Consider the following 19,120-nt stretch of genomic DNA (forward strand, 5'->3'; position numbering starts at 1 on the left):
CTGAAAAAGATGGGAGACTGTCAGGACTAACTTTGTCAGAACTCTAGAAGACAGGTAGTGGTTTACAAAACCCAAGCTAATGTCCAACCCAGAAAAAGCCATCCTCAGAAGAGCAGGAAAGTTTACTGGCATTTTTACTCACCCTTGCCCGTCCCCAGTGCAGGGGCAGTGTTTTGGGCTTAAATTGCCAACCCAGTTCCATTTCCCTCCCTCACTCCAAGTCAGAAGGAGCAGAGAAAACCATATTTGCAAATGGCTGTGAACATCTAGTGACTACATGAAGGAATGATGCAAGGCACCCATTTCTCTTTTGCTTAATCTGAAACTCAAGTAGCAAAGGTGGCATGCATAGCTCATAAAAACTGTGAAGTGACTATAGACCCACAGACTCCTGTGGCAAGAGACTACAGTTGGAGAAATATAATGGACCATCTCAGGACTGAAGGAGTTGAAGTATGACTCTTTGAGAAATTAGGACATTTGAAAGCAGCCATGCACATGCAGGAATTTAGAAAGAAACATTCATGCCTGGCAAGATTTCATCTTGGGCTTGTCCCCAGGCTCAGAACAAGTCTACCTAAGTGTTGAAGGACAGAGCCAGGCTGTGAAGACTGGGAAAGCTCCTATTACTCAAGGAATCTCTGTCCAAACACCAGCTGAACACAAGCTGAAGGAATAGAGAGAGTCAGTGATCACATGCCACAAGCAATAGTCTTTATAACAGGTGTTTGGAAAAGTTTCAAAACAAATGGACCAGTACAGTCTTCAAAATGACAAAAAAAGAAAGAAAGAAAAGAAAAAGAATATCAAATACTGGGAAAGGGAAGATTTTGATTTCCAGAGTTACCATATGGTCAATTCTCCAATTTTCAACAAAAAAATACAAGGCTTACAAAGAAACAAGAGAATATGGCCTATTGAAAGGAGCAAAATAAATTTACAGAAATCATCCATGAGGAGGTGACGGTATCAGTCTTACTAGACAAAGACTTTAAAATTACTGCTTTAACTATGCTCAAAAAACGAAAGTAAAACGTGGGCAGAAATAAAGGAAATCAGGAAAATGATTACGTGTACAAAATGAGAATATTAACCAGAAGATAGAAATTTAAAAAAAAAAAAAAAAACCAAGCAGGAATTCTGGAGCTGAAAAGTACAGTGGCTGAAATGGAAAATTCACCAAAGGGACTCAATAGCAGACTTGAGCAAGCAGAAGAAAGATTCAGTGAACTTGAAGACAGAACAGCTGGAATGATCAAACCGAGGAGTAGGAAATAAAGAATGAAGAGAAATGACTAGAGCTTAGGGGACTCATGGGTTATCATCAAGTGGGTCAACATAAGCATAATGAGAGTCCCTGCAGAGAAGCAAAAGGGACAAAAATATTATGTGAAGAAATAATGGATAAAAACTTCTAATATGCTTAACCAGCTCCAGGTAGGATAAGCTCAAAGAGCTCCACATCAACATACATTATAACCAAACTGCTGAAAATCAAAGAAAAAATCTCAGAAACATCAAGAGAAAAGAGGCATGCAAGTCATTGTTAGTAAGATTATCAGCTAATTTATTATCAGAAAACTTGGAAGCCACTATGGCACGGAATGATACACTTGAAATGGTGAAAGAAGAAACAGTCAGCCAAGAATCCTATATCTGGCCAAGCTGTCCCTCAATAATGAGAGAGAAATTAAGACATTTCCAGATAAACAAAAACTGAGAGTTCATTACCACTAAACCTATTCTATAAGTGAAGGTCACTCAGTTGTGTCTGACTCTTTGCGACCCCGTGGACTGCACAGTCCATGGAATTCTCCAAGCCAGAGTACTAGAATACTGGAGTGGGTAGCTGTTCCCTTCTCCGGCGGATCTTTCCAACCCAGGGATAGAACCCAGCTCTCCCACATTGCAGGCAGATTCTTTACCAGCTGAGCCTCCAGGAAACCTATTCGGTAAGAAATGTTGAAAGAAACCCTTCAGGTTGAAATGAAAAGGCACTACACAGTAAATCAAAGCCCTATAAGAAAGTAAAGATCTACAATAAGGCTAAATATGTGGGCAAATATAAAAATCAGTATTATTGTAATTTTGCTTGTAACTCCAGCTTTTATTTTCCATGATTTAAAAGATAAATGTGGGCATTCCCTGGCTGTCCAGTGGTTAGGACTTGGCACTTTCACTGCTGGGGCCCAGGTTCAATTCCTGGTCAAGGAACTAAGATTCCACAAGCCAAGAAGTGTGGTTAAATTTTTTAAAAAAGATAAAAATAGTTATGCCTGTTATTAGTACACAATCAATAAAGGTCTAACTTGTTGCAACAGTGACATAAGGAGAGGATGGATTATATGGGATCAGAGTTTTGCAATTTAGCCTAAACGTGGTTCAAGGGAACTGTACGAACAATTACATGCCAGCAAGTGTGATAACCTAGAAGAAATGGACAGATTCTGAGAAGCATAGGGTCTAACAAAACTTACTCATGAAGAAATAGACAAACCAAATAGACCTTTAGATAGCTGTTGTTGTTGTTCAGTCACTAAAGTCATGTCTGATTCTTTGTGAACCCATGAACTGCACCATGCCAGGCTTCTCTGTCCATCACTATCTCCCTGAGTTTGCTTAAACTCATGTCCATTGAGTCAGTGATGCCATCCAATCATCTCATCCTCTGTGGCCCCCTTCTCCTCCTGCCCTCAATCTTTCCCAGCATCAGTCTTTTCCAATGAGTCAGTTCTTCATATCAGGTGGCCAAAGTATTAGAGCTTCAGCCTCAGCATCAGTCCTTCCAATGAGTATTCATTGGGTTGATTTGAAAGGGTTGATTTCCTTTAGGATTGACTGGTTTGATCTCCTTGCTGTCCAAGGGACTCTCAAGAGTCTTCTGCAGCACTACAGTTTGAAAGCATCAATTCTTTGGTGTTCAGCCTTCTTTGTGGTCCAGCTGTCATGACTCAAACCATAGCTTTGACTCTACAGACCTTTGTCAGTGGGATGACAAATTGATGTCTTTGCTTTTTAATACACTATCTATATTTGTCATAGCTATTCTTTCAAGGAGCAAATGTCTTCTAATTTCATGGTTGCAGTCACCATCTGCATTAATTTTTGGAGCCCAAGAAAATGAAATCTGACACTGTTTCCATATTTCCCCCATCTTTTTTCCATGAAGTGATGGCACGAGATGCCATTATCTTAGTTTTTTGACTGTTGAATTTTAAATCAGTTTTTTCACTCTCCTCTTTCAACTTCATCAAGAGGCTCTTTAGTTCCACTTCACTTTCTGCCATTAAAGTGGTATCACCTGCGTATCTGATGTTGATATTAATTAATTAGTAAGGAGTTGGTGATGGACAGGGGGGCCTGGCATGCTGCGGTTCTTGGGGTCACAAAGAGTCGGACACGACTGAGCGACTGAACTGAACTGAACTGAAGGAGATCAAATCAGTAATCAAAAACCTCTTGACAAAGAAAACTTTGGTCCAAGCAAAGAAAACTATGGGCCAATATCTCTTATGAGTGGCTGTGCAAAAATCTTCAACAAAATACTAACAAAAAATTCAGAAGTATATTAAAAGGTTTCTACAACATGACCAAGTGAGTTTTATGACTGGAATGCAAGACGTCCAACATACAAAGTCAACCAATCACCACCTTTATTACTGGAATGCAAGACGTCCAACATACAAAGTCAACCAATCACCACCTTAATAGAACGAAAAGAGGAAAACCCCACATCTCAGTGCAGAGAAAGAATTTGCCGAAATTCAATACCTTTTCATGATTAAAAAAAAACACTCAACAAACTAAGAATAGAAGGAAACTCAGTGTAACAAAGCCCATATACAAAAACCTCACAGCTAACCTCACACGCAATGCTGAAAGATAAAATCTTTTCCTTTAAAATCATTAACAAGACAATGATACATACATTCACCACTTCTATTCAATGCAGTGTTAGAGGTTCTAGCCAAAGCAATTAGACAAGAAAAAAAAGTAAAAGGCACCCACACTGGAAAATAAAGAAACTATCCCTGATCACAAATGACATGAACTTATATGTATAAATTTCTAAAAATTCCACCAAAAATTATTCAAGCTTGCTATGATGTGAATGTTTCCCTCCAAACTCCATATGTTGATATTCTAACCCTCAACAGTGATAGTGTTAGCAAGTGCTTATGTCACGAGAGTGGAGGCCTCCTGAATGGGACTGTGCATTATAAAAGCAGTTCCAGAGAGATCCATAGCTTCTGCTGACTTTGCAAGAAGTGGATAGCCTGAAATCAGGAAGAGGACTTTCACCAGAACCCAATCATGCTGGCTGAATTCCAGCCTCCAGCACTGTGAGGAATAAATTTCTGTCATTTGTACGCAACCCAGTCTGTGGTAATCTTTTATAGCAGCTGAAATGGACTAAAACAGAGCCAGTAAATGAATTCATCAAGCTGCTGTACACTAGCAAGGAACAACCCAAAGAATAAATTAAGAAAGTAATTTCATTCACAATACCATCAAAAAAATACTTAGGATTAAGTTAAGCAAGGAGGCAAAAGACTTGTACAATGAAAATTATGAAACTTTGCTAAAGGAAATTCAAGAACACATAAATAGTAGAACATCTCATATCCATGGATTTGAAGAGTGAATACTGATAAGATAACAACATTACCCAAAGAGATCTACAGATTTTACATAATCCCTATCAAAATCCCAATGGTGCTTTTGCAGAAATACAAAAATCCATCCAGAAATTCATATGGAATCTCAAGGGAATAGACAAAATACTCTTGAAAAAGAAGAACAAAGTTGAAGGACTAATTCTTCCTGATTTCAACACTTATTTCAAAGCTACAGTCCTCAAAACACTGTGGTCCTGCCATAAAGACAGACATGTAGACCAACGGGATAGCGCAGCGAGAGCAGAAATAAGCCCCAGCACCCACAGTCACTTGGTGTCGACTGGTTTTTGGTCAGTATGCCAAGACCATTCTGTGAGGGAAAGAACAGTCTTTTCAACAAATTGTCCTGGGAAAAAAATTGATACCCACAAGCAAAAGAGTGAAGTCAGACCCTTATCTGATACCATATATGAAAATTAGATCAAAGGCTTAAATGTAAGAGTTAAACCAATGAAACTCTTAGAAGAAAATTAGGGGGAAATTCTTGTGATGTTCTATTTGTCAATGATTTTTGGATATGATACCAAAAGCACAGGTGGCAAAAGAAAATGGATAAATTGGACATCAAAATTAAGACCTCTTTGCATCAAAGGACAAGACAAACAAAATGGATAAAATATTTGCAAATCATATATCTGATTAGGGATTAATATTCAGAATATTGTTATTCAGTTGCTAAGTCATGTCTGACTCTCTGTGACGCCCTGGACTGCAGCAGGCAGGCCTCCCTGTCCCACACTGTCTCCTGGAGTTTGCCCAGTTCATGTTCTTTGAATCAGTGATGCCGTCCAACCGTCTCATCTTCTGTCGCCCTCTTCTTCTGCCTTCAATCTTTCCCAGCATCAGGGTCTTTTCCAATGAGATGGCTGTTCACATCAGGTGGCCAAAGTATTGGAACTTCAACTTCAATATCAGTCCTTCCAATGAGTATTTAGGATTGATTTTCTTTAGGATTGACTGGTCTGATCTCCTTGCTGTCCAAGCACCTTTCAAGAGCCTTCTGCAGCATCAGTTTGAAAGCATCAATTCTTCTGCACTCTGCCTTCTTTATGGTCCAGCTCTCACATCTGCACATGACTAGTGGAAAGACCATAGCTTTGACTATGCAGATCTTTGTTGGCAAAGTGATGTCCTTGCTTCTTAATATACTGTCTAGGTTTGTCATAACTTTCCTTCCAAGAAGCAATTGTTTTCTAATTTCATGACTGCAGTCCCCATCTGCAGCAATTTTATAATCCAAGAAGAGAAAATCTGTCACTTGCTTCCACATTTTCCCCTTCTATTTGCCATGAAGTGATGGGGCTGGATGCCATGATCTTAATTTTTTAATACTGAGTTTCAAATTAGCTTTTTCACCCTCCTCTTTCAACCACATCAAGACGCTCTTTAGTTCCTCTTCACATTCTGCCATTAGAGTGGTATCATTTGCATATCCGAGTTCTGACAAAACCTGGTCCACTGGAGAGTCAGAATGTTAAGAACTCCTAAAACACAATAACAACGAAAAAGAAACAACCCAACTCAAAACAAACAAACAAACCTGAGCCGGGGATTTGAATGGACATTTCTCCAAAGAAGGTATCCAAATGGCTAATTAGCACATGAAGAGATGCTCAACCTCAGCAGCGAAGGGGAGGTGCCCCTTCGTACAAGTTGGGCTGGTTGTTATTAAAAAGAGGGTTCCCAGGTGGTGCTAGTGGCAAAAAATCTGCCTGACCATGCGGGAGACGCAGGAGACTCTCTTCAGTCCCTGGGTCAGGAAGATCCCCTGGAGGAGGAAATGGCAACCTGCTCCAGTATTCTTGCCTGGAGAATTCCCTGGACAGAGGAGCCTTGTGGACTACAGTCCACAGGGCTGCAAAGAGTCAGACATGACTGAGCAAGTGAGTATATCTTGTTTATTAAAAAAGAGGGGATAGGGACTTCCCTGGTGGTCCAGTGGCTAAGACTCTATGCTGCCCATGCAGGGGGCCCGGGTTTGATTCCTGGTCAGGGAAACAGATCCTGCATGCTGCAACTGAGTTTGCATGCTGCAGCTGAACAGATCTCGCGTACCGCAACAAAGACCTGGTACAGCCAAACAAATACCTAAAAATAACGAAGAGGAGAACTAGCAAGTGGTGGCAAGGATGTGGAAAAGTTGGAACCTTTGTCCACTGTTGCTGGGAATGTAAAATGCTTCTGTGTTTGGTGACCCCTCAGAAGGTTAAACACAGACAGTACGATTCAGTATTCCTAGGTACACACCCAGAGGAACTGAAGGCAGGGGCTCCTATATTTACACCTGCTGTTGATAGCTGCCTTATTCACAACAGCCAAAAAGTGAAAACAACCCAAATGTCCACCGAGGGATGAAAGGGTAAAATGTTGTATATTCATACAATAGAGTATTATTCGGCCTTAAAAGGGGAAATTCTGACACAAGCTACCACGTGGATGAAACTTACGTTGCGCAGGGCAGATAATCCAACAGGACCCAGAAGAGTCAAACCCACAGAGACAGGAAGCAGGGTGAGGCCAGGGCCTGGGGGAGGGCGAGGGGAGTTGTCTAACGGGTACAGTTTCTTTGGATGATTAAAGTGTTCCAGAGATGATGGTGGTGACGGTCACACAACACCATGAATGCACTTAATGCCAATTAATGTACTCTTAAAATGGCAAATTTTATGTTATGTATGAGTTTGAGTAAACTCCAGGAGACCGTGAGGGACTGGGAACCCTGACATGTTGCAGGGCAAGGGGTTGCAAGGAGTCGGACATGACTTAGTGACTGAGCAACAACAAGGAGCAACGTTTCATAGACAGATGGAAAAAGTATCAAGATCCCTGTGGTTTCCACGCTTTAAGTGCTCCAGTAACTCGTACCCCAAATACAGAGGACGCTCTGACTCCTGCCCTCATCCAACCTTGCCCACCCCGTCCCGTCCCCTCTGGCAGGTACCCCAGCCATACCAGGCGCCTTCAGACCCTTCAAGGGCCACGTTCATTCCTGCCACAGGGCCTTTGCACCTGCCGCTTCCTAAGCAGAAGGCTGCCTCCTCCACGTCCTTCAGCTCAGTGCACCCTGCCCCACCCTGCACAGAGCTCTGTGCCGCTCCCCTGCATGGCCCGGTGTGCTGTGAGCTCCAAGGGGACCTCTCTCTTCCTTGGTGGCGTCAGATCCCCAGGGCCCTGGGAGGTATCCTTCGGGGTGCATTTAGAATTTGCTAGAAGGCAGAAAGGAAGGCAGGAAGGAGGGTGGGAGGGGAGAGGAATCGGGCGAGGAAAGGGATTTGTGTGAGGACAGGAAAAGTGGAAGATGGGCAGGAGCCCCCTGGGGGAGGGGCATCCTCGTCTCCTGCAGCCCTGGGCAGGGCTAGGGGAGTGGGCACAGCCCTTCTCAGGGGACCGGGTCTCCCAGGGGGGGCCTGATCTGCCCCTCCCCCACCTCCCCCGGCATGGACCTGGGCTGTCCAAACCCCGTCTGCTCTGAGAAGGGTGGGTTTCCATTCCGCAGATGCCTGGCGCTCTGGGGAGCAGAAGTCTGCAGCCCCAGGCAGCCAGGCAGGCCCTGAACAGGCCTAGAGTCAGCCGGGCCTTTGAGTCCCCAGGCTGTACCCCACCGTCCGGGACCCTCCAAGGAGTGCAGTGCAGAGCAGAGCAAACCGCCGGCGCTCAGCAAACGTCTGAGGCTTGATGCTTCCCGGCGCCCGCAGCCCTGACCTGGCACTGCTGTGGTGGGAGGCAGGTGGGCAGGGAGGGCTGGGCAGAGAGGGCCCCGGCCTTGGTGATGACCCCTTCCCAGGGCTCCCAACAAGGCCAGCAAACTGGCCGGGCCAGCCAGCTCCGGGCTCTGTCTGTGGGGGTCTCCTCTGCAGGTGGGATCAGGGCCTCCGGAGGGCCCGCGGGCTGAGCGCGGGGCAGGGCGTGCCCCAGGCAGGGCAGGTCCCTGGCACGTCCCGCGGCCTCCCCGAGCCCCAGGAGGCCTGGCCCCGGCCCCCTTCCCGGCAGTGCTGCACACCGCTTCCTTGTTCTTCTGTTCTCAGCTCTCTCAACTGTGAAGGGGCAAACTCGCTGAGCAAACAGGCTGGGCTCTGTGGCCTACATCCGGGATGTCTCAATCCCGCGACCCCGCCCGCCCATGGCGACCCTGCCCGAGGATGCTGATGGCGTGGGGGGGCACAGGGCAGCGAGGGCTCACTCTTCCGGTGCATTTATCGAGTGCCCACTGTGTGCCAGCTGTGAGCAAATGGGCTGGGCCCCGGCTACGTGGACCACTCCTTCCGGGGTGGAGTGGGGTGGGGGGTGCCAAGGATAACCTTGAATCTTGAAGAGAATGCCCTCAAGTGCCCAGGCGCTCAGCTGCTCCCACGCATGGGGGTGGGGGGCCAGGGGCCGCCCCAAGTGGTTGCAGGATTCTGGCCGTGCAGGAAGGCCGGAGGGGTGTGCTAGCTCGGACGGTGCCCAGCTGGGCTCAGGCTGGGGGGCACAGACTGAGAGTCGGGCCTTCGGGGAGGCGGGAGAAGGCTGGGCACGGGGGTGCAGGCCGGGGGCCAGATTCCCACTTCCTTCCTTCTTTCCTTCCAGGGGTCTGCAGTGTGCCCCCCCACACACATACGAGGGACCAGGTGCCAGGGCAGAGCCCCAGCTGTTTGCAGGGAGGCCGGGCACAGCCGCAGCCTGAGGCCACAGGGGTGGCGGGGGCCCCAGCACATCCCCAGGCAGGTCCTGCAGGGCCCCTGCCCAGCCCTCCCCCAGAAGCCCCTCCGGCTCTGCTCTCTGCCGCTGGGACCCAGGGTCCCTGGGAGAGAACTTTGGAGACCACGCAGCCCCAGCCCGAGGGGTGACAGTGAGCATGGGTGAGGGGTGGCAGGAGGGCAGCCTGAGCTCCCGCTGATACCCAGGGCCCAGGTTGGCAGGAGGACCCCCCAAGTCTTGCTGGTGCCCGAGACGCTCCGAAGACACCAGGAGCCTAAAGGAGAAGCAGGGACTGCAGGGCCCTCGGCCAAGCTGTGGGTGGCGGGGTGACGTCGGCTACAGATGCCCAGAGCTTTAACGTGGGTTTTCCCTTTGCCCCAGAAATTCCACGTCTATGGACTCATCAGGGAGACAAAGGCAGGGTGGCTGAGGGGAGTTGGTCCCAGGTGCTGGGTGTTCACCGTGCAAACCTGGAAAACGCCCCCCGCCAGTGGGCAGGTCAGGCACCCCCAGGCCTTCTGCACTGAGACACGTCAGGTTTGGGGTGAGGAGCCCAGCGGCGGGAAGAGCCACAGGAGGAGACCCAGGGAGAGGGGCATGGCTGGGGCTGGAAGAAGGGCGCTGCGGGGCGAGTCGCTGCCCGGGGCGGGGGTCACCATCGAACCCCCCACCATCACCAGCCATGCCGGCCCGGGGAGCTGGGCCTTCGTGGTTTTCATCTGGGGCGGGACTGGGGTTTGGAGACCCCAGGCCCCAGTGTGCCCCATCAGCCCTGCTGGGGGCCAGGAGTATGTCCCTGTATACCGCGGTCCCTGCTCAGCCTGTTGGTGTTGGGGGACCCCGGGTGGGTCTGGGCTCCCTTGGTGCCCTGCCCCAGTGGGGAGGGGGCTGCAAGACCCTGAGGATGGACGCCCTGGCCAGCACACAGGGATTGGCACCTGGCCAAGGCAGGGCTGGGGGCTCCTGGTCTGTGTTCTGTTTGACCCTCACCTCACTCCCAAGGCCAGTTTCCCCTTGAATTTGAATTTGGTGATGGAGAACAGCCCAGAGACCTGGAAGGGTCCTGCTGGCACGGCTGGGGCCTCTGGGGCCCCTGTGAGCCTGGGGCAGGCACCCCCCCCCCCCACGGCCTCCGCACTCCTGCAGGAAGCAGGCGTCCGGCCCCTCCCCGGGCCTGGCCTCGCAGCGGCCTCACAGCCCCCTCCCCAACCCTCGGGAGGAGCGTTCCCAAGGCCTCCCCCTCTCCACAGCCACCTCACAGCCCCAGCCAGACCCCCGGGGCACTGCTCATGGCCCAGGGTCTGCCCTCACCCTGCCCGCCACCCTACTGAGAGCAGGCGGGGCAGCAGCGGGCCTGGGTGGTCACGGCGACCCTGCTCCAGGGGAGGGCTTCACCAGCCCCGCCCCCGCCCCTCCCTTTTGACTCTCAGATGCTGCTGGGGGGGGGGGTGGGGAAAGAGGGGGCATCCTGCGTCTCTGCGGCCCAGAACCACAAACCCTTCCTCCTCCGAGCTCCTGAGTGCCACGGCCCTCCCCAAGAGCAAACACACGCGGCTGTCGTGGGGGAGGACAGTGCCCTGCGTGGCCCGGGAGCCGGGCTCGGGGCCAAGGCCTCCTGCTACATAAGCCCCAGGGCCCCCAGGGGAGTGAGCATCGTGCCCCACTCCCTCTGGCCGCCCGCCCGCCGCCGCGCCAGCCCCAGGATGGGTGCCCCGAGCGGGTGCCCGGCGCTGCTGTGGGCCCTCGTGGCCCTGCTTTCGGCGGGCACGGCAGGTAAGGATGCAGCCCCTCACTCTCCCTGCACAGCAGGGGTGGCCTCTGCAGGGCCCTGTGTGTCCTGGACTCCTGGGCAGCCTGAGCTGGGAGAAGTTAGGACCTCAGGGGAAACCGAGGGTCTTGGCTTCGGGGATGGGAGGGGCTGGCACTGGGTGAGGGGCCCGGGCTGGGGGTCTCTCTGGTCCCCGCGAGGCCCCCCACCACCACCATGGAGCCGAGCGGGCAGAGTCAGCACAGGTGCCCATGGGGGGCTGCGTTTCCCACTCTGCCCTGGGGCTGGCCCAGGCAGTAGCCTCTAGGCAGCCCCATCTGACGGCTGTGGCCTTTCTCGCCCTCCTCGCCTGCTGCCGCCTGTCCGGCCCCAGAGCCGGGGAAGCACCAAGAGCCCTGATGCTCACTGTCCACACGAGGGGTGCCGCCGGGGGCAGCGGCGACATCAGCAGGGCTGGCCTGGGGCCCGGGCCCCACGATCCGCTCCTGCAGCCCCTCCGCAGCACCTTGCCCCACGCTCTGGGGTCTGGGCAGGTGGGCACCGCCTGAGGCCCTCTCCACCGATGAAAAGGAGGTGGTGAAGAGGTGGGGAGATAGCCTTGTAGAGCCTCTGCCCCAGGCTGCCTTTCTTGGAGGGTGGGCAGGCCTGGGGTGGGGGCTGAACCATGGCAATTCCTGGTGAGGGTACCAGATGCCGCCCGGCATTGGCTGTGCGGTTCAGGTGCCCAGCCGGCCTGTCTGGCCAGCTGTGGCCCTGCTCAGCCCCGAGGCAGCGGGCCTGCGGTGAGTCCACTCCCCTTCTCGTGTTGATGACAAGTCCCTCGAATGGGGCTCCTTCCTGCCAGAAGGAGACGCTCACCGTGGCGGCTGTGATGTGGGAGAGGCCAGAGCGAGATCTTAGTTCTCTGCCCAGTACCTGGATCAGGGCAGCCTGGATGAGAAACAGGAATCTGGCCACATGTTCACCGGGCCCTCGAGGCTGTACGCAAAATCCCCTCGGCCCTTGCCTCCAGTGAAAAATGCATTTCTCAAGGAGGCAAAAACTATAAATGAAGGTACAGAGTTTATTATTAGAGACACAGGGAAATGGGTTGTTCAGCCAAGACAGAGACCAAGCAGAGGCTCCATATACCCCCTCCCCAGAAAGGGTGTGGGTGTCCCCACGATGAGGCGTGCGTGTCAGTCACGTGCCCGACTCTTTGTGACCCCATGGACTGTAGCCCACCAGGCTCCCCTCTGTCCAGGGGATTCTCCAGGCGAGAATGCCGGAGTGGTTGCCACTCCCTTCTCCAGGGGATCTTCCCGACCCAGGGATCAAACCTGGGTCTCCTGCATTACAGGCAGGTTCTTTACCATCTGAGCCACCAGGGAAAGAGGCAGCTAAGTCAGTTACCGAGGGCAGTTCTTCCAGGCCTTTGTTTACCTTTGGCCAATTATCTGATTTCTTTCTCCACACCCTTAACTGCCCCAGGACCCTCCCCAACACGTGTGCACAACTTTCCTCCAAGACAGATTGGAGCCGAGGCCTAGGGAGAGCGTGGCATCACCCCTGGTGGGGGGTGCCCCTCTTCTTTCGCCCTAAAGGAGCCTTTCTACAAGTATCTCCCTTGCCCCAGGGTGGAAGACATGCGACCCCTGATCTTTCACTCAGACCGGCTCGGCCCCTCTGTCCCTGCAACAACTGTTGCAGTGTCCTCGGGGCACAAAGCCTGTTCCTGTTGTTAATCCATCTCCGAGTGCAGACAGGAGGCTGAGAGAAACGTCCAACCTGCATCCCGAGTATCCATCGCCTCGCATCAGTGTCCCCTGGGCTGAGCCCCCGTGGGGTGGGGGGGTGGCCCTGAGTGGAGGGGCTTCCCGTCAGGGGATGTGTGCCCGGATGGCAGCAGATGGGGTGGTTGGCGGTGGGCATCTCCCTGGCCGAGCTCTGGACCAGCCAGGAAGGGGGTGCCGTGTGAGCCTGTCCATGTGAACCCCTGGTTTCTTGACCAGGGGGTGGGTAAAAAAATGGGCACACGCAGGAGAGGCTGCAGGCCTGGGGTCGGGGCTGGTGGGCAGGGAGAAGTGTGGTCAACGGGGCTCTGAGGAGGAGAGAGAAACGCCCAGCCAGTGCCCATGGCCTCCGGGTCAGCGTGCCGGCAGGAAGGTCACATGGGGAGCCGAGCCTGGTGCGGCGGCTGCGGAGCCGGCCCGGCGCCCCTTGCGGGACAGCACCCCTCCAGGGACGCAGGGACCTCCGGGCCGCACCTCCATCTCCCCACGCGGCGCAGGCTGGGCTGAGGGGGGAGAACCCTACCGACGTGAGGAAGGAATTCTGGGGCCGTGTGTGCGGGTGCCCTGGGCCAAGCCTCCCAGAGAGGGGCCTGGAGGGGGCTCAGTCTTGCCCCCCGAGGTGGCGGGGGCACCTGGACCCGGGAGAGGCGCCCCCGGTGGTGGGGGACACAAGGTGGCCTTGGGCCCCCAGGCCTCCCACCTGCTCAGGGCTGGGGGCTCAGAGGCGGAGCTGGCTGTGGTCTCGGGATTCTGCTGAGTCACGCCCGGGAGCCTCTCCAACCTCTGTCCTCCCCACAGAGCCAGGCTTTGTCCTTCTCCAAGGGGTGTGGGGGGCCAGACGCTCTCCCTGGAGTGGCCTGGGGTCAGCGAGCCAGCACCCTTTCCTGATTCCTTCTACCCCAGCCAGTGTGAGGTGCATGCTGTGCAGATGGGGGGGGGGGTGGTCAGCTCCAGGCACAGGGCGCGGTTCCCGTGGCTGCCAGCTGCTCGGAGACTCTGCCGCCACAGGGCAGGGTCCTGACAGCCAGCTTCTCACAGACTCCCGCTCCCCTTCCCTGCAGAGACCCAGGACGGTGTGCGGCAGAGCTGGACGAGTCAGCAGCCTGAGATGACTGGTCAGAGGGTGGGCATGGCAGGGAGGGCCCGGCGCGGAGCCGGCAGGGGGTCCCTTTTCCACATTGGCTTCGTGCACAGAGACCCTCCTGGACCCGTCTGCCCACAGGAGGGGGCAGCGAGGGGCCTGGGGAAACAGACATTGAGCAGAGAGGCTCAGACACGCTCACACACATGCGTGTGCGTACATTTGCCCACCCGCTCTCACATGCTCACACACACACACACAGACCTGGGCAGGAGCGTGTCGTGGGCACGTGTCCTAGAGGGACAGGGTTCGTCCTGGGCTCCCTGGGCTGGGTGAGGCTGGCCTGCGGCCCCAGGGTGGCCAGTGAGGAGCCCTGGGAGGGGGCGTGGTGGCTGGTCCCTGCCTGGCCGCGGTCCGGGTATGACCTGGCTCTCTCCACAGCCCGGCACCTGACCTTCATCCCGCCCGTCACTGTCTTCCCCACCATGAGCCGTAAGTGGATGCCGCCCGTGTCCCACAGGGGTGGGGGCGTTTGCCAGCCTCTGGGGTGGTCACAGACCTGGGGATAAAGCCGGGACCATGTGGGCAGCTGAGCAGCTAGATGGCCTTGGGAGCCTGCCCTGAGGATGGTTCTCCTGGGGGCCAGCCTGGGTGCTGGGGCGAGGCCCTCAGGGCTGGGCAGGGGTGAGAATCATGGGCAGAGGGGAGCGAGGAAGGGGGCGGTGGGTCCCCACCCCACACGGGGGCCTGGCCCCAGGGAAGGCCGCCCCTCACCACTGCGTGCTCCCCACAGCCCTGAACGCCGCGCACGGCGGGCGGGTGTGTAGCACGTGGGGTGACTTCCACTACAAGACCTTCGACGGCGACGTCTTCCGCTTCCCCGGGCTGTGCAACTACGTCTTCTCCGCGCACTGCGGCTCCGCCTACGAGGACTTCAACCTGCAGCTCCGCCGTGGCCTGCTGGGCTCCAGGCCCACCATCACCCACGTTGTCCTCAGATCGCAGGGGCTTGTGCTGGAGGTCTCCAATGGCTCGGTCCTCATCAACGGGTGGCGGTGAGTGCCGCCAGGCACGGAGGGGCCCCAGCTCCAAGGTGGGCGGGGGTCGGAGCTGGCAGAGAGGGGGCTGGACATGTGGGAGCACCGGACTCTCGCCCAGGGAGGAGCTGCCCTACAGCCGTGCCGGCCTCCTGGTGGAGCGGAGCAGCGCCTACGTCAAGATCAACGTCCGGCTGATGCTGACCTTCATGTGGAACGGAGAGGACAGTGCCCTGGTGAGGGTGCCCCACACCCTCCCACCAGGGGGGCCCCCAGAGGCTGGGTGGGTGGGGCCGGTGGAGACTGGAGCTGCCCCTCCCCTGCCCCCAGCTGGAGCTGGACCCCAAGTACGCCAACCAGACCTGCGGCCTGTGCGGCGACTTCAATGGGCTCCGGGCCGTCAGCGAGTTCTACGCCCACAGTGAGTGCCCCGGGGTCCAGGCGCAGCGAGTGGCCGACCCCAGCATGGTCCCCGGGAAGCTGGGGGTACAGGAGTGGGCCTCACCGGGGTGCCGGGCAAGTCAGGGGTGTCGACAGTTCTAGTGATGCCCCAGAGGGAGGTTTCAAGGGGTCCTGAGCATGGGCGGGAGCTCTGCCCCCAGAGCCCCACTGCTCTCTGCAGACACCAGGCTGAGCCCACTACAGTTTGGGAACCTGCAGAAGCTGGATGGGCCCACGGAGCAGTGCCAGGACCCCCTGCCCTCCTCCGCTGCTGACAACTGCACAGACGAGGTGAGCACCTGCCCGTGGCACCCCCAGACACAGACCCACCAAGAGGGGCACTCGGGGAGCCAAGCAGAAGCCCTTCCGATGAGCCGGGTGGATCTCACCTCCGAAAGTGGCCTAGAGGCTCCAGGATCCCCGAAAGCAGCAGAACCCAGCAGCCGTAAATGAGGACCTGGAACCGGTCAGGGGTGGGGGCTGAAGAAGGAGGGTGGTCAACAACGGGTCGGCGCTGACCCCGCTGGGGCTGCCGAGGGGGCGGGCACCCCTGCCGCCCCTTCTCTGCAGGGTGGGGTCTGCACCCCTCCCGGGCAGATGTGTCCTGTGGCCCAGGGTCGGGAGTCACCAAGCCGACTCCTCACCGAGCATGGCAAGTTGTCAGGGGTGGAGAAGGATGAGGGGGTAGGTGGACAGCTGGCCGACTGGATGGAGGCCTGGATGGACAGACAGACAGAGCGGTAGAAGGAGAGGCAGGTGGAGGGACGGATGAGAGGATGGACGGGGGGATGACAGGGGGGCTGGCTGACTGGAAGGGGCCTCGGGGGAGGGGGGCTCCCTGGCCTGGGAGAGGCTGCAGGGCTGGGGTCCCCACACAAGCCCATGGGGAGGACACAGCCTCCGTCCTGTCTCCCAGGAGGGCATCTGCCGCCGCACCCTGCTGGGCCCCGCCTTCGCTCCGTGCCACGGGCTGGTGGACGCCGAGGTGTATGTGGCCGCCTGCACCCAGGACCTGTGCCGCTGCCCCACCTGCCCCTGCGCCACCTTCGCCGAATACTCCCGCCAGTGTGCCCACGCGGGGGGCCAGCCACAGAACTGGAGGGGCCCCGACCTCTGCCGTGAGTGCGCCGGGGAGGGTGGCGGGGAGGGGACCTCGGGCAGGAGGGGCCCCTTGGGGGCCCACAGCGAGAGGATGGCAGGAGAGCCGGGGGTGGTGCAAGGCCTGGGCATCCGGGGGCCCAGAGGGAGGGCCTGGTACATTGACCAGGGCTCCCCCTGAACCCAGGTGGGGGCTGGAGGCTGTCCCCAGGGGCACGGGTCCCACACTGCCCTCCCCTCCCGCCTCACCCAGAAGACAGCTAGACGGGGCAAGAGGCCCTCGTTTCCCGGACCCTTGGTGGCACATGGCGGGCGGGGGCAGGGGTGGCTTCCTGGGACAAGCGCTGCCTCCCCCCGCAGCCCAGACGTGCCCCCTGAACACTCAGCACCAGGAGTGCGGCTCACCCTGCGTGGACACCTGCTCCAACCCCGAGCGCTCCCAGTTGTGCGAGGACCACTGCGTGGACGGCTGCTTCTGCCCCCCAGGCAGGTGCTCCGGGCCCTCGGGGATGCCCCCCGACCGGGCCTCTGCCCCCTCCCCGTGTCTGCCTCCCACCTGTGTCTCCCACACCTGCCCCCAGCCCCCGCTGAGCGCTCGTGCCCCACCCCTGCCGCCCCCCAGACACGGTGCTGGACGACGTCACCCACACCGGCTGCCTGCCCCTGCGGCAGTGCCCCTGCACCCACGGTGGCCGCACCTACGCCCCCGGGGCCACCTTCAACACCAGCTGCAGCTCCTGGTAGGTCCCGCCCCCGCCCCTGGCCCCGCCCCTGCCCCGCCCATTCCCCGCCCCTGCCCCCGGCCCCGCCCCACCGGATTGGGGCTCTCTGCCCCTCCCCACACCCCCTCTGCTCCCCCTCCCCCCAGCACCTGCTCCGGGGGACTGTGGCAGTGCCAGGACCTCCCGTGCCCGGGCACCTGCTCCGTCCAGGGCGGGTCCCACATCTCCACCTACGACGAGAAACTCTACGACGTACACGGGGACTGCAGTTACGTCCTCACCAAGGTGAGCCCCGCCTGCGGGCCTCCCGGGGCCCTCGGCCCCTCACTGCCCCAGGGAGGGTCCCCCGATGGCCATCAGAGCGGTGAAACCCCCGGGGTTCCATTCCCAGAAGAAGCTCACACTCGTGGGGCCCGGAAACAAGCGGTCCCGAGGTGACCGCGTGCGAGTTCCCCACCCCCGCAGGGACCTCTTGGGCTTGGGGCTCCCTGCCCGATGAGGGCTGACCACCCAGCACATGGGGTGTCCTGCGCCGTCAGGTATGTGCGGACAGTGCACTCGCGGTGCTGGCCGAGCTGCGGAAGTGCGGCCTGACGGACAACGAGAACTGCCTCAAAGCCGTGACGCTGAGCTTGAACGGAGGGGACGCGGTGAGGCCCCGGCTGGGGGCTGGGAGGGGTTGGCGCAGGCAGTCCCCCGGGGGCGCCAGGCTGGCTCCTCCCCTCGCTGACCGCAGCCCCGCCTCCTCTCGCCAGACCGTCCAGATCCAGGCCAACGGCGGGGTGTTCGTGAACTCCATCTACACCCAGCTGCCCGTGTCCGTGGGTACGTGGCCCCGGGGAGCCCTGTGAGGCCGGGCGGGGCCTCCAGGTGGCGGCACAGAGCCAGCCCGGCCCCTCCCAGGTCCGCGGTTCTCCCCTGCACGGGGGGCTGTCAGGGGCCTCACGGAGGCTCTGTGGGGACCCGCGTGGCGCACTCTCGGTGCCCGGCCCCGCGGGAGGCTCAGCGGTCACGGTCACATGCACGCGTGAGCTCCTGCCCGGCTCCTGGGCCCTGGAGGGGTGGCCAGGGCTCCTGCCAGGTGGTCCTGGGACCCGAGACTCAGGCTGATCGGCACTGCCGGCCTCTGACCGCCCCCTACCCCTGCAGCCGACGTCACGGTCTTCAGGCCGTCGTCCTTCTTCGTCCTGGTGCAGATGGGCCCCTGGCTGCAGCTCCAGGTGCAGCTGGTACCCCTCATGCAGGTGTTCCTCCGGCTGGACCCCGCCTACCGCGGCCAGATGTGCGGTGAGGCTGTGGGGGGGCCGGAAGCGGATGGGCAGTCAGGGCGGGGACGTGGCCTGGGAGGCAGCTGTTCCCGGGACGGTGGCTGGGAGGGTGGAGCACAGGGCACGCGGCCCTCACGGCGGACTTCGCATGGGGGCTGACCTCCCCCCTCCACCAGAGATCATCTGCAGATAGTTCTGGAACCTATCTCCCAGGACTCTGGTTGGGTGGGGGCACCTTGCGGTGGTCCCTGCAGGTGTGGGGAGCCTGGACCACACTGGGCGGCCCCCTGATGCCCACACCCCCACCCCCGCCCCCAGGCCTGTGTGGGAACTTCAACCAGAACCAGGCTGACGACTTCCGGACCGTTGGCGGCGTGGTTGAGGGCACGGCCGCCGCCTTTGCCAACACCTGGAAGACCCAGGCTGCCTGCCCCAACGTCAAGAACAGCTTCGAGGACCCCTGCTCCCTCAGCGTGGAGAACGGTACCCCCAGCCCAGGGGCCCTTGACTTACCCCGGGTCTGGGTCTGGAAGCTGTGAGGCTGGGGCTGGGGGTGACCAGGCAGGGGGATGCAGGG

At 57.2% G+C, this 19,120-nt stretch overlaps 1 protein-coding gene across 1 annotated transcript in view; it reads left to right on the plus strand.

The window, feature by feature from the left end:
• Nucleotides 1-11,059: 11,059 nt before the first annotated feature.
• MUC5B (mucin 5B, oligomeric mucus/gel-forming) overlaps nucleotides 11,060-19,120 on the plus strand; it is a 38,000-nt gene continuing 29,939 nt past the window's right edge. Inside the window, 12 exon segments of the mRNA XM_081536577.1 lie at nucleotides 11,060-11,129; nucleotides 13,958-14,011; nucleotides 14,419-14,469; nucleotides 14,771-15,032; nucleotides 15,136-15,250; nucleotides 15,345-15,435; nucleotides 15,637-15,746; nucleotides 17,486-17,560; nucleotides 17,815-17,925; nucleotides 18,031-18,100; nucleotides 18,425-18,562; nucleotides 18,862-19,026. Coding sequence (XP_081392703.1) covers nucleotides 11,060-11,129; nucleotides 13,958-14,011; nucleotides 14,419-14,469; nucleotides 14,771-15,032; nucleotides 15,136-15,250; nucleotides 15,345-15,435; nucleotides 15,637-15,746; nucleotides 17,486-17,560; nucleotides 17,815-17,925; nucleotides 18,031-18,100; nucleotides 18,425-18,562; nucleotides 18,862-19,026 — 1,312 coding nt within the window.

This window comes from Giraffa tippelskirchi, chromosome 10, assembly GCF_054371585.1.
Source record: "Giraffa tippelskirchi isolate mGirTip1 chromosome 10, T2T-mGirTip1v1.2.pri, whole genome shotgun sequence".
NCBI lineage: Eukaryota > Metazoa > Chordata > Mammalia > Artiodactyla > Giraffidae > Giraffa > Giraffa tippelskirchi.